A 14,704-nucleotide genomic window follows, 5' to 3' on the forward strand; every position below is an offset into this window, starting at 1 on the left:
AGCACTTTTCTGGAACAAAACAGCACTCGTAACACGAAGTATTAACTGAACTGGACGGTGTGCGCGCCGATGTCGTCCTCACGAAGTGGCTAGCTAACCTGCTGCAGACGGACGAACCTCACCAAACGGCTTTAACCTAACGTAATGTACCGCTTCTTGTAAAGCCCTCCCGTCGGGTGCGGGTCCACTATTCAGGCATCTTCGGTCAGGCACTCGGTTGCTGCCTTGAGGAGGAGGGGGAAAAAAACCCCAACTGCGATTCATCACCCTTTCTGCCTGCTGACTGAAGCCAGGAGTCCTCACCGTAGTCGCTTTCATCGCTGTGTTTTAGACTCATCAGTCTCGAGCTAACGTCAGGTCTGTGGCCAAATTGGCCAGGTAGGATTGGAGGTGGTAAATTAGAGACTGTGCAGGGATCAGCGAAGATACTTTGTAGTAGAAATAGTATCTTTCTTGATAATCAAAACTGATGGATAGGACGATTGTAAGCACTGGGTGATGGATGAATGCACCAGATTTACAGTCAACGACAAATGCTTATAAGTAGTAAACACGGATAAACTCAATTTGGTCGCGAGCGTCATCCTTTTTATAGGTTTTCGATCTTGGCAGGTGTTTACTGTCAACCTAAGACAGGTGCATAGTGCAGTTCTGGGGACAGGTAACGGGGGGAAAAAACGAGTTAGTATTTGGTGTAATGCACGGTCCTCGTTGGATTATTTTGGCAGCCAGTACGTTTGAATATGCCTTTGTAGTTGAGACATGAGAACAATTGCGTTTCTTTCGCCTCTGTCTGTGCGGCGGGTGCATGACCAGGGGCGTTCCCGAGAGGTTGGTCCAATTTGGAGTGCTGCACTTGAAGCTCCGGTTGTTGCAAGAGGCAGCTAAATAGCCGTCGCTGTGGTTTATTATATGAATCAGCTGGTATTGAAGCCTGTATTTAAGTAAACAGTGCACACTTGGATTATAAGAAGATTGTCACGCCGCTTTCCAAGTTCCAAGTAGACGAATCACCTTAGCTTTGATCGCCCCAATTTGCTTGTTGCAGTGCTGTTCAGCCTGATCGATACGGTGCCCTCTCGAAGCAGACCGTTAGCTGTTTTACTCTGAAGCTTTATGTGCTTCTTAACACCCACCGAGCTCCCCTGTCTGCTGCTGTATTGTAGCACAGAGCGAGGTTTGACATGGCCCAAGAAGATTGCGCATATTTCGGGCGGATGTTTTAATCGAGGCCGTGGATGGACTCGAGGCCTTGTTAACCCCTTCATAGCCAAGCTGCTGTAGTAATGTAAACAAACAGGGAGAGAGGGCATCGGGGGTAATTAGACCAAAGGGAGGAGGATCTTTGCCTTCGATCACAATCATCGTTTCAGTTGATCGTCTATACACTGTTGGATTCGTGACAGATTTAACTTAAGTTTTTTTATGTTATTGTAATCATTTATCGTACATTTTGTCCATTGATGTTTGATTGCTCCGTGCGCGTTATTAGATTGCGGCATTCTGCGATACGGAGAGATGGACTCAACTTGACAGACATATTTCATTTTTACTCACATTGGAAGTAAAAACAAAAAGGATAGCTCTTTGTGCCACATCTTAAAATCCTCACGATGCAGGCTGATGATGCAGTAATTATTGTGAATGATGACCGCAACCTGTAGGGATGAAACGGGCACCATTGAGCACTTGTCGACATCTGTGAGCTTCCCAGCAACATCAGCTCGAGATTTTGGATTTAAGATGTTTCCTCGCTTGGATTTCTCTTTGTGGTAGAAGAGAGATTTTTAAAAGGACTCATCATTATTCTTTTTTTGGGAGAGACGGCAAGAATTTCATTCAACCATGTTCTCATCAGAGAATCCTCAGTATCTCCGCCAAGGATTAAGCATGTTTGGTTAGTCTTTGTCACTTTCATCACCTCTATGTGGAAGTACATCATTTATTAGCAAATTCTTTATACACACAGCAGTGTGTCATTGTTTATCAGTCGTAGCATAATGAAAGCCTTAATTGTTGAATTAATAACGGACAGAACCTATTTCTGAAGGCTCACAGGAGACAGATTTTGTCACTTGAAAGTTTTTGGGAAAAGCATCCTTATTAAGAGTTTGTTTTCAGTAATGGAAAAAGAATATGACAAATAATACAACTTGTATAGTCTCTTTTCAATTTATCAGGGTTCTAAGTGTACCAGCTACTGTTCTCAAACCAGCTTGTGTTGAGAACAGAGAGTCCCTTTGAACATCTGCTGTTGTTGGAGTGATTTAACCAGTTCAGTGGCTGGAGGTGTGCCTCTTTGGCAGCGCTCATATTTTCTGTATTTCTCATTGAACTGATATGGTTGCATTCTGCCAGGTTGTAACTGGCATTTAGCAAATAACCCCACGTTAGAAGGCTAAAATGAAAGCCAGTAGTATTGTGCAAGGAACTATTGTCAAAGCAGTGGGCTTTAGTCTGTCCTTGATTTTAATTTACTTATTTGGTGCTGTAGCACTCCATAATAGCAAAACTACTTATGGTAACGTTGCAGACTAATTTTAAGAAATGGCTAGAGCAAGTGATTGTAGTGAGAATACATTTCTGGTGGGAGTGTTGCACTGAGGGCTCCGATTCCCCAAATAAGGAAATAGCATCTCGATAATCTGAATAAGAGAAGGCCTGGTTCTTTTGGATATGATATATGAGCAGGAAAACATTATGAAGTTATGGACATCACATGGTGTTGGTTGTTAGCAATTAACAATACTCTTTTTCCTCTGCAGTGTGGACCAACGTAGAGCCGCGGTCAGTTCCAGTCTTCCCCTGGCATTCATTGGTTCCTTTCCTGGCACCCACCCAATCAGATGCTTCTTCTCAGCCAGGAGAGGGCCCGCACCCGGTCAACCACCCCCAAGCAGCCAGTCTGAAGACAGGTACTGAATACAGTTAAGTCTGACCAAATGGCTGTACAAGATACCAAGGTTTCATATCATTTTCTTTGAATTTTACTGCTTTCTTTCAATAGCTTATATTGTTAACTCTTTGAAAGTATCTCTTTGTTGTCCTTCCCCAGAGTGTCAAGGGGTGGCATCGCTGTCACAGGAGCCTGCAGAGGCACCTCCCACTGTAGAGAGAGGTCCCCTCTCCCAGCCTCCCCCCTCTTCTGATGATCCGCTTCCAGAGAAGGAGAAAGGAGAAGCAGAGAGGGAGAGGCCTGACAGTGAGACAGAAAGTGATGTGGACGATCCGTAAGTGCAGCTGTTGTTGTTTTTTGTTTGTTGTTGTTGTTTGTTTTGTAGTGATTTTACATGTCGAGCTGTGAGGTTACATAAACACATAAAGATACACACTGCACATTCACCCTTATCTGTGTCCGCATATAAAAGTGGTTATGTATTTAACCAAGTCAACTTTCACAGTAATTTTCTGTGTGGTACTGTGTACCCACACATACAGTAAGGGAGTGTGATATTTTCTGTATCTTTGTGCTAATTTGGGCAGAAGAGCTCAATGCCAGAACAAAGCAGATGGGAACAAAAGCATTCCATCTCTGGGCTGTATCACTATATGAAAGGCAGTGGCCAGGCTGTCAGCCATTGAAATGGATGAGCTATCTGCTGAAACCGCTGATGTATCCCACGGGAGATGAACTACTTGTCATCTACTTGTGGTCTTGGGTCTGTGTACATTAGGGTTGCAACAGTATAAGATTTTCACAGTATTATAATTGTCCCAGAAAGTGTCATCGTATCACATGACACGGTATTATTGTTACTGTTTTTATTATCAGTTACAATGACTATTAAATGGATGAAAACAGAAGGGTTTTTGCCATTGATTAACTGGTTTTATTATAATTCTATAAATTTATACATCCTGACAGACATAAAACTTGATATAATCAAGTCCCCTCTCAGTCAAAAATGTGTTTTTCTCCACATTCCTATAGTTGAATCATGAATGTTAAGTCTGACACTATGAGGCTGTTTTCACATTCATTGCTCAAGCTGTGAATTTTCTCTGTGCTCATTGAAAATATGGTTGAATATGATCTGTGACACAAATAGTTTAAAAGCCAATCCTGGTCCAGCATTTAACATACACACAACAACAACCCCACACAAGACTTTATAGTGAAGCAGCAGACATCCTGATGCAGTTAAACTTGTGAAATGAAAATTATTCATGTATATAAAGTTCATATATTGTGGAATTTTTAATAGGCGAGAAAGAATACATGGCAATTAAAGGATTTTAATGTGGTAATTACTAATACACATGTGGATAGGATCTTAAAATATATTTTAATAAAGCCAATACAGTAGAATTCAGTACCTTAGATAAGTAAAATTACATAGTATGATAACAATCAATTTTCGCACAAGTCAACCCAAGTCTACATTTAGTAAACTTGCAGCTAAATAATGTCAGTAAATTTTTGTTTCTTTTGCTTTTTATACTATTTAAGAAAGGGTAAGTAGTGCCTAAGAGTAAGCCTGTCTGTGCATATTGTCCCCAAGGGTAATATTTAATAAAGATGACAAACAGAGGGCTTTTTTTGGTCTCCTTTCAGCTTCCTCCCAGGAGTGGTACCAGAGCAGCCCCTCTCAACATCGCCGGTAAAGAGACGCACTCAGTCTCTCAGTGCACTGCCTAAAGATGGGGATAAGAGCAGCCCTGGGAAGGTATTGCTTCCTCTGTTACCAGAACATCGAAATTCTCAACGTTCCTCTGACTAAAGTATGTAATGTAACCTCTGCCCGTATTTCTTTTTCACTCTCTCAGAGGGAGAAGGACCACATCCGACGACCGATGAATGCATTTATGATCTTCAGTAAGCGCCATCGGGCATTGGTGCACCAGCGACACCCAAACCAGGACAACAGGACAGTCAGCAAGATTCTTGGGGAGTGGTGGTACGCTCTGGGACCAAAGGAGAAACAAAAGTATCATGATCTGGCCTTCCAGGTATATGTTGGAGATGCATTTACAACCAAAGAGACACCTTGACATACAACTGTATGCTTTTGTGCTGATTTAGAGTGTATGATGTGCGTTTGTCTTATTTTTCACTTTGTCCCTCCTTCTTGCGCTTTGTCGTGTTGACAGGTAAAAGAGGCCCATTTTAAGGCTCACCCAGACTGGAAATGGTGCAACAAAGACAGAAAGAAGTCCAGCTCTGAAGGCCGTGGTGTGCCAGGGGGCAAAGACATCAGAGAAAGGAGCATGTCTGAGTCCACAGGTTGGTTTCACTGAGTATATGTTCTGTATAGTATCTGCATAGCCTCTGTATAGTATTTCTTACAGCATTCATATCCTTTCCAGTCCAGTAACGTTGCTTTTTTTTGCCCCTTGTTAGAGCCCCATTCTGTGGAGCTGAAGGTGGCTGGTCCAGGTCTAGTGGGAGTGTCTGAAAGGAGCACAGGAGAAGGTCATGCGGGCCAGCTTACCCGTCCTCGAGCCTTCTCTCAAAGTGCTGTGCACAGCCTGGAGAGGGGTGACAGGGGCAATACACAGGCCCTGGCAGAACTGGCACAGGTAATAAAGGAGCTACAGCTCGTAGACCTGGAAAGTGGATTTTGTAATAATGCGGTTTTGCATATTCTAAGCATAAATTGGAGGCCACTATCACTGCTGGAAACAGAATGGTGTCCTACTGCATGTTTTGTAAACATGACTTGAGTATCTTTCCCACTTTACATTAAAAACACAGAAGACATATTGGCACAGCTGTCATATACAACTAGGGTGACCAGACAGTCTGAAACATTCGGGACAGTCCCCATTCGTGAATGTTTGCTCCTTCAATCCACATTTATATCAAAAAACATTTTCAAAGACTGAAAAAGGCTCATCCTGAGGAGGAACAAAGCAAGTCTGGACCAGATGTGTTAGCGTAACAGTACCTAAACAGAGTACCCACCTGAGAAACTTGAGGAAACACGTAGGAAACCTGAACAGTCCGATTAGTGGGATTAGCTTCCAATTCATTTATTTTGAATTTTTCCAGGCTTCAACCAGTGCTGCTGTGGCAGCAAGAGAGAGTCAGGAATGCATAGCTGTAGCAGTGAAGAGAGATGTAGGAGAGGAGGAGGAGAGCAGCCAGCATGTTGTTGTGGGAAAACCAGCTAGGGCTGATGCAACAGGTGAGCTTGATAGCATTATATTGTATATTGTTCAGTTATTTGTATAAGTACTTAAAAAAATTAAAATATTTGCAGTGGAGCATGTTATAAACAGAATTACCTAATAATACATTTAAGAAAGTGTTGGTGTGCCTCCTTCTGTATGCACGCCTGCACATATGAACCCCCACCTCCTGTCCCGAATTTTAACCATTCTCATCTGGTCACCCTATATACAGCTAATGCATCACACACCAATGACAAATAAATGTAACTCATTTCAAAAGGATCTCTGCTGTAAGTTATTTATTTATTCATTCATTCGTTCGTTCAGATGTGTGGGGATGGTGGCAGTCAGTTTTCGAGTCATGCCCCACCTCTGTCACAGTCCCAGAGGGGAGTCAGCGAGGACATGACTAGTGACGAGGAGCGCATGGTCATCTGTGAAGAGGAAGGAGATGATGATGTCATTGGTGAGAAATCAAACCCACTTCACTTGTGAAACCAAATGCTAGATCAGAGATATCAAAGTGTGTGAATGTTGCTTCCTGCTTCCTCGATCTGCCTGCAGAAATCTTATTCAATAGTACAACAAGATTATCAGTCAGAAGTATATAGATAATATTGGCAGAGATTTTGTTTAGATTTCCAGTCATTGTTGATCATAAATGTAGTCAATTGAAGTAATAAATTCCTCTGTGTGTGTTATAGTGATCCCTGCTGCAATACCTCTTTTATGCCTACAGTAACATAGTTGGCGTTAAGGAAGAACTACATTCTATTTCATCTTGGGTTGCCAGGAGGGTGTGCCGTCACTAAAAAACAAAACCTGTTCTCTTCGCTGCAAAGTAGCTACATTTCCAAGAACAAATATGGGATCTATGGGCTATGAACTCAAAGGTTTTCGTGGAGGATGCATTTTACAGTGTTTTGGCTAACTTAAATATTCACTGCCGGCATGGCTCTGCAAGCAAGTGCACTCAGCTTTCCTCCGTCAACAGGGAATGCACTGAGGAATTAGACTACATTTACCACTGATTGGACATCCACAAAACATGGCAAAAATTCCCTTTTAATGTAGCTCATCTTGGATTGTAAATCACAAAGAAAGTCAAATGTAGCTGTAGCGTATTTTTCTCTTATCCACAGAGGACCCTTATCCTAGCGGTTCGATAGACCTCAAGTGTAAGGAGCGGGTGACTGACAGCGACAGCGATAACGGGTCTGGAGACGAAAGTGAACGAAAGGTAACAGCAATATTTTTATCCCTAGTATGGCGCAGGAAAGAAACACTGCCTCTGGTTGGCTTATCTTGATACTCTTACCCTAACGATCATCACTCCTCATGCCTAAACCTAACCAACCCAACTAATAAAAGTAAAGAGAACTTGCCTATTAGAGGCCGTGTGTTATTCCTTTGCCATCTCATGTTATGACCTTTTAAATGCATCTCGTACACTGTGATTTGTCATTTTGAGGTGTTTTCCCTCAGTTACATCTTTGGTTTCTCTCTGTTTGTTTTTAGAGAGTCTTTGCTCCAGTCATTTGCTCTTCTGCATTATCATCATCTTCACATACTCCTCATGGCAGGAGTGTCTCACTGTCCTCTTACCCAACCAGTAAGCGTTACGATGAAGGGAGATCAGGTGGGGGAGGCTTTTCCGATCACAGGAGGAAGGAAAGAGGGGAAGGAGAGGGTAAAGACACCTTTGTTAGTGAGGTGGGAGGAGGAGTGCAAGCCACTTCTCTGTCCCACTCTTCTGGCCAGTCAGTTATCTCCACCTCTGGAGCTGGAGGGCCACCATCCTCATCAGTAGGTTCACTGGGTGGGAACCCACTCCTGGGCGTTGGTGCTGTAAGAGTGGCCTCTACAGTGGTGACCAATGTAATGCGTCCTGTTATCAGCACACCACTCCCCATCGCCAGCAAACCCAGAGATGGAGGCACATCATCCAGCCCACATCCACCAGAGAGGAAGTCACTGACTCCCCAGCAGCAACCACAGCTTCTAATTGGTTCAGGACCAGGAGGTGGGGCCACAGCCACAGGGGGTGGGTACTACTCTTCATCGTCACCTAATCCTGTAGGTGCAGGCTCAGGTGTAGTGACTAATTTGGTATTAGGGGGGGCTCTGTCTGCTCAACCTGCTGTACAGCTCATCACCCCCTCCCCCCAGCCTCAGCCCTCCCAGCAGCAGGCACTTCCCTCCACCGCTGTTTCTGCACCACATAGCCAAACAAATGGGCCCTTGCCTCTGCCCCTGCTTCAGCCCCAGTTCCTTCCTGCTTCTTCCTTAGCACCCCCTGGGGGTAAGGCCATCACGCAAGTTCAGTACATCCTGCCCACCCTACCTACCAACGCTCACCCCAAAAGTCCACCTCAGCAGCTCAGCCAGCCAACCAGTATCTTCAACCTGCCCACAGCGCCGCCCACACATGTGTCCCTCGCCAATGGAAAGCAACAGGGTACAAGTTCACTGACGGGATATACGTCCAGCCAAACAGTGGGAGTCGTCAGCCCAGGAACTAGAGGTGAGAGTTTTAGAATGGCAGTCGTGTCAGTAATATAAGCAGAGTCAAGACAAGGCCTTACTATACCAGTTATTCAGTGGTGAATCTTGATAAAATGCCAATTCTCCCTCTTCCCGTCTTTCCCTCAAGTGCAAACACAATCTCCAGTGCTCCAGGGTAAAATGCTTGTTCCCATGGCAACAGTACGGACTGCACCAGCCCCTGCCCAGCAGTTTCCCATTGTGGCTCCACCTCTTCCTGTCCAGAACGGTGCCCAGACCGGAAGCAAGGTCAGTGAGCACTCCAGTGGAGACACAGTCAGTCATACAGTCAGACAGTCATGAGAACTTTATAAATCATGTCATTAACTCACCACTTTAATTGTCCATTTATGAATTTATATTTGTTGTATTCCTTTTTTTAAATGGATTTCACTTTTTTTAATGCCCCTCCAGATCATCCAGATAGCTCCCATGCCTGTGGTCCAGTCCCAGCTGCCTCAGGGTGGAGCAGTTCACCCTGCCAGCCCCTTCCCTGTAACAGTGGGCACAGCGGCTGTGGTGACTCCAGGATCTGCCCCCTCCCAGGCTGTACTGCTGCCACCTGCTCCTACCAGGTAGGAAATAACAAACAAACTACAATGAATATGTATTCACCCCTTTGTGTTTTTCGTTCTGCACTGGTTGATCCACCGCTTACTTAATACCATCTGGTAATCCATATTCACGGACCACAACAGGAATAATGTGTCAAATAGCAATTTCATGTAACTGTGGGCTCATAGTTTGTGTTGAAGTGGCAAGTCACAACAGTTATCTTAAATTGAATGTGAAATGCTTTTCTGTAGTTGCCTGCTGAGACTAAACCCAAAAACCTGCCAGTAAAATACGTCTAAAGATTGTTTCACACATATTTAACATGTTGCCATTGTGTTTGTAAATATATTTTTTTCATTTGTCATTTCTAATGTGCAAGACAATTTGAAAACCTTTTTACACACAAAATATTGTATGTGAGCCCATTTTAAGGTAGGGAAAGATATTCCCTTCTCGTCTCAGGTGACAGTATTTTCTTTTTTCCATCGGTGAATTACCAGCCAAATTGCCTTAAATTTTCATCTTTCATTCAGCAGCTTATAGAAGGAAAATCCAGCAAAATATTGCAAATTACAGCATGTGAGCAAAATGAGAAATAAGTTGAGAACCCAAACTTCAATACCTAATTTTTCTTTGTACAAACACGGCACAGCACTGTCAGCATGTGTCTGAAACTTACCTAATTTTGTCTGAAATGAATTTAATTCATGACAAACCAGTAGGTTCACCAAAGCAGGGTCTGCAGATAGGGCCTCCTCCTCTAGCTGCAGGTGGTTGACAATCAGTGAGTATGCACTGTAAATCGCAAAATATGGTTTAGTTTTCGTCACTGAGGCAGCCTGTATAAAGGCACATCTTGATGACATCTTGATAGCGAGGAGGGCAAAAAAGTAGTTCTCTCTCTAATGTTTGGGCATTCAAGATCTCTCTGCACAACACTGATGCTTGAGTTAACTTGGAACATTCTGTAATGGGGGTCTGCAAGCCCAAAAGCTATTTCTTAAACAGATAGATGAGCCTAACAGTGCAGATGTCGTTAAGTGACTGTAAACAAATTATGCGCCAGTGAAGCTTGACTCTGCTGCTCTGACAAACAGGCAAACATTTATGAACATATGCCAGCCTCACTTGTGACTACTGACCTCTGTAGTGTTTACATTATTATCAGTTTCCTAATGTCTTGTCTGCATGCTCCATAATACATATTCAGACAAAGGACATTTTAGGTTTTCAGTTTTAAACACCATTATCTGTTTACTGCTTATTATGTAATTTGGTTAAATAGATGGCCATTGAAGAGACTTTCAGTGTTCTGATATCTCCCTAAAACTAGTAAACATCACTTCACCAAAGATAGTTCCCCTGCAGCCATCTTGTTCTTAAACAAATTGGGTGACCATTCACGTAAATTGTGTACTTAGCCAAAAATAGAAAGCAATCAGAAGGAGTGTTTACATGACAGTTTTCACCATTTGGACAAATGATAAAAGGTTTATTCGTCCATTTTGTTTATTCATCCCATTTTATCTTTTGAAAATGGGCCAGGGTTAACAAGGTAATTTTATTTTGAGTGGAATTTAATTGTTGTTGTCATTATTGGTGGGATAAAATGCTCCATGTAGATAAAATCAGCTAATGAAGTCATTTGTTATCAAAATTAATATCATTTCCTTGTAGTTTAGGAATGAAGTAACTCCAGTTACGTTCTGGTACTTGAGGGGTGATAAATTATGCCCGAAATAAGGAAGCTGTATTGTGTCCTATAGCACGGATGTCCAGATTTCTTGAGGCATAGCGAGAGGACAATAAAAGAAACAATAACTCCAACAGGGGTGCAGTTGTAGCAGAGCAGCTCTATTCTGGATGTGTTAGTCATGCTGCTGGTGGCCCAAGTTGCCTCTGCCTGCCACCCCCACACTACCTCCCGGATCCAAGCGCGCGCACGCACACACACACACACACACACACACACACGTAGAACTAGTCATCCAGTGCTGCTTGCTGTGATGTACGTTCACCCGCTGACCCTCACTGCAGCACTTCTTTTTTTGTCTTCCTCTTTCTTCTAATCAGGTCTCTGTTCCCTTCATGTCTGTTCTGGCTCATTATTGTACCATAACATCCTCTCTCAGCACTACTACACATTTCTTGTTCTGTATTTTCCATTACAAGAAAATCACCATCTTTCTTCGCTCCCCATATGTCTTTTTTATTTTAATTCCATGGATTTCTCCACCCCAATCACCTGTCCCTTTTCTGTACCTCTCGCCCAGAATCACCTATGTCCAGTCCACTCCAGGCGTCCCGACCACTCTGCCTCTGGTCTCCACAACAACAAGCTCTTCCACCTCCCAACAAGCCCTGCCAGTGGCTGGATCTGCATATGTTCCGTCACCCCTCGCAACATTAGGGTTCACAGCCATCGCACCACCTGGACAGGCGCTGGTTCAGCCTCTGATTGCAGGTCAGTGCTGTGGAGAGCTGAATTCATCGGTTCTGTTCTTTAAATGATCATTGTATGAAATGGCAACAGTGGGTAGGGAAACAGTATTAATGTTTTGTATTAATGACTTTCATTCATCCACAAATGATGTAGGCCAAAGTTTAGCGAATAAACTGTCAGTTACCTCTTTAGCCTCATAGTGTGACACGGAACATATAGATGAGTATCAACACAACACACTATAACCCAACACAGTTCTGTACTTGATTTTTTATAGTTTTATACGTCATTTTAATTCTTACATGAAATAAAGGATATCAAAAACAAAACACAGAATGTTGGCTTTTGATTCTCCTATAATCTATTATATTAATTGGCATTGAGAGCAATAATAACATTTATTTATGTGACAATACTATGGATTGTTCTTGTAAGCATGAAAGAAAATGAAAAGACTATTCGGTCTCTTGTGTTTCCTTCATCTAGGTCAGCCACCGCTCCTAGCCCCAGCTCAGTCTCCATCGCCCTCCACCTCAGCCCCTGCCTCAGGCAGCCAGATAGTCACAGCCATCTACCCCCCCTCACCTAGCATCACTATGGCAACGGGGGTGGTCTCCATGACAGCAGTACCCCCCAGTGTGGTCTACTCTGTTTCCAGCCCCTCCAGCGCTTCTCCCCACATCCTGTCCAAACACACAGCCATCTCCACCACAGTCTCGCACCCACATCCGCACCACCATTTGGACAGACAGGCAGACAGACACCTGCTGGCAGACAGACCTGCAGATCGACAGACTGAAAGACAGGCTGAGAGGCAGACAGAACTGCTGATGCATTCGGACAGACACTTGGAGAGGCAGGCGCAGACCTCCAGCAGTAGCGGCTCAGTGGCACCTCCCAGTGGCTCAGCTGTGTCCATAAGGCCCTGCAGTCCTCCGCTCCAGATCCAGACACCTGGTACCTGTTTTTATTAAATACTTGATCTACAAGATTATAATTTGTAGTGATATATTTTATTCATATTTCATTTTAAAGTTTTTACAGGCAGTACACCGGGCACACCCAAACTAACCCAGCTTCCAGTCAGGACCCCTCAAAAGGTGAAAGCAACTGTGGCGAACATCCCTGTGGGCAACTATGAAGGAGGAAGTCGAGGAAAAGAGAGAGAAAGAGAGAAGGACAAGGACAGAGAGAGGGAGAGGGAGCGAGAGCGGGAAAAGGAGAAGGAGAGAGAAGCTGCAGCCAGTGGTCATTTCTCCTTCGATCCTGAGTCTCCATCAACACATCCTGCCGAGGAGCCGCCGTCCTCGGACAGACCCCTGGAGGGCTCCAGTGCCGCAGACTCCTCTGACACAAGGAGCAAGGAAAGCACAACCACCAAAGAGGTTAGAGGGACGTCACACACTGGCTCTCAGCTCTAACAGGAAGAGAAGAAAGTTGTTGTTGTGATTGACTCTCTGTGATGCTGCATGATATATTGAACTTGAAATTTTCTGTGCAGGCTGGATGGAAGGAGTCCCTCCCCTCCTCTCCTCTCCCCCCTCCATCAGCCACAGAACCGTCCCTGCCACCCCCACAGACTGACAAAGATGGCCCTACACCCAAAAAGGTCAAAGCCCGCCCACCTCCACTGAAGAAGACTTTTGACTCAGTGGACAAGTGAGTTACCACCTTCGTGAATCTTGTGTGTAAGGCTCCATAAATCATCTATGGACGACATATATATACTGTATGTTGTGTGTATGTGTGCGTGTTGGTCTGTCAGGGTGCTGTCAGAGGTGTATTTTGAGGAGCGCTTCGCAGAACTGCCAGAGTTTCGGCCTGAGGAGGTTTTGCCTTCCCCCACCCTGCAGAGCCTGGCCACTTCCCCCCGTGCCATTTTGGGCAGCTATCGACGCAAGAGGAAGAACTCGACAGGTTTCACTCAGATTTTATGATGCTCTGACCAAATGCTTTTAGACTGCTGTAGTCGTAGTCACTTTCATGAATGTGCAAACATTTGGCAAACACCAGATACTTGCTTTTGTTCATGACAACAAAGGTGGAATTATCTCTATAGTGTTTATTGACTTTTGCCATGTAATTCTGTTACTACAATGTTGCTAGTGTTTAACTGTTTAATTGTTGTAATCCAACATAATCCACTTTTTTTTTGGCTGTACAACTCATGCTGTGTTGTGGGTTGTTTCCTCCCTGCTTTTAGATTTGGACTCGGCCACTGACGATCAAGTCTCTCCTAAGAGGAAGAGTCGGCGGCGCTCAAGCTGCAGCTCAGAGCCCAACACGCCTAAAAGCGCCGCCAAGTGTGAAGGAGACATCTTCACTTTCGACAGGACAGGTAACACACAACCAAGAGCACATAGCTAAATGTTCTAAATTTATTTCTAAAATGGTCATTGAAATAAAGTCCACAAGTAAACGAGTAAAAACAGTAAGGAACGAACGGGGGAGCAACATTAGGATTCTCAGTTATCTTGTTATGGATGTACATGTCTAAAGAGAGGGCCTTGAATGAAGATCTTTTATTTTAGTCAAACTCATATTAGGACTAGTTTAAAAATGTATAAAAATCAGGAATCACTGACTTAGAGAAATCCTTCACTCACTGCTAAAATCAAAGATGATGGGACCTGAAGAAGCCTGTACAAAAGTGAAGTCTGCATACTAGATCATTTTCCCACAAACCTTTATCACCAATATGCAATATTTCAGGCTCCAGCCCTTCCTCAGACATAACATTAAAGAGACATAAACTAAGGTGTTGTAACTGGTTTGCTGAAGACTCAGCAGTGCCGCCTGTTTGTCCCTTTGTCAGCCACAGACGGAGAAGACATCCTGACAGAACTGGAGTTTGAGAAGGTGCCGTACTCCTCCCTGCGACGAACACTGGACCAGAGGCGAGCGCTGGTCATGCAGCTGTTCCAGGAGCAGGGCTTCTTCCCATCAGGTAAGACACAAACGCACACTATACATCACACTATGGAGACAAGCATTTTCAGAATGAGTTGCCACTCGCAGACATTCATTCTTGTTGTTTTTTCTTTGTCT

At 44.0% G+C, this 14,704-nt stretch overlaps 1 protein-coding gene across 6 annotated transcripts in view; it reads left to right on the top strand.

Moving 5' to 3' along the window:
* The window catches only part of cicb (capicua transcriptional repressor b), a 36,448-nt gene that overhangs the window by 19,617 nt on the left and 2,127 nt on the right, over positions 1–14,704 (top strand). For 2 of the 6 annotated variants that reach the window (XM_046399117.1, XM_046399112.1), the window contains exons 3-20: positions 2,766–2,927; positions 3,056–3,230; positions 4,556–4,667; positions 4,768–4,950; positions 5,092–5,224; positions 5,342–5,520; positions 6,442–6,580; positions 7,257–7,354; positions 7,633–8,638; positions 8,768–8,907; positions 9,073–9,233; positions 11,487–11,677; positions 12,143–12,613; positions 12,692–13,041; positions 13,158–13,315; positions 13,413–13,573; positions 13,860–13,994; positions 14,472–14,603. In XM_046399117.1, the coding sequence (XP_046255073.1) occupies positions 2,766–2,927; positions 3,056–3,230; positions 4,556–4,667; positions 4,768–4,950; positions 5,092–5,224; positions 5,342–5,520; positions 6,442–6,580; positions 7,257–7,354; positions 7,633–8,638; positions 8,768–8,907; positions 9,073–9,233; positions 11,487–11,677; positions 12,143–12,613; positions 12,692–13,041; positions 13,158–13,315; positions 13,413–13,573; positions 13,860–13,994; positions 14,472–14,603 (4,086 nt within the window). The remainder of the gene's footprint in view (positions 1–2,765; positions 2,928–3,055; positions 3,231–4,555; positions 4,668–4,767; positions 4,951–5,091; positions 5,225–5,341; positions 5,521–6,441; positions 6,581–7,256; positions 7,355–7,632; positions 8,639–8,767; positions 8,908–9,072; positions 9,234–11,486; positions 11,678–12,142; positions 12,614–12,691; positions 13,042–13,157; positions 13,316–13,412; positions 13,574–13,859; positions 13,995–14,471; positions 14,604–14,704) is intronic. The other 4 variants (XM_046399114.1, XM_046399116.1, XM_046399113.1 and 1 more) reach the window with 4 other exon arrangements.

Source organism: Scatophagus argus, chromosome 9 (genome assembly GCF_020382885.2).
Source record: "Scatophagus argus isolate fScaArg1 chromosome 9, fScaArg1.pri, whole genome shotgun sequence".
NCBI lineage: Eukaryota > Metazoa > Chordata > Actinopteri > Scatophagidae > Scatophagus > Scatophagus argus.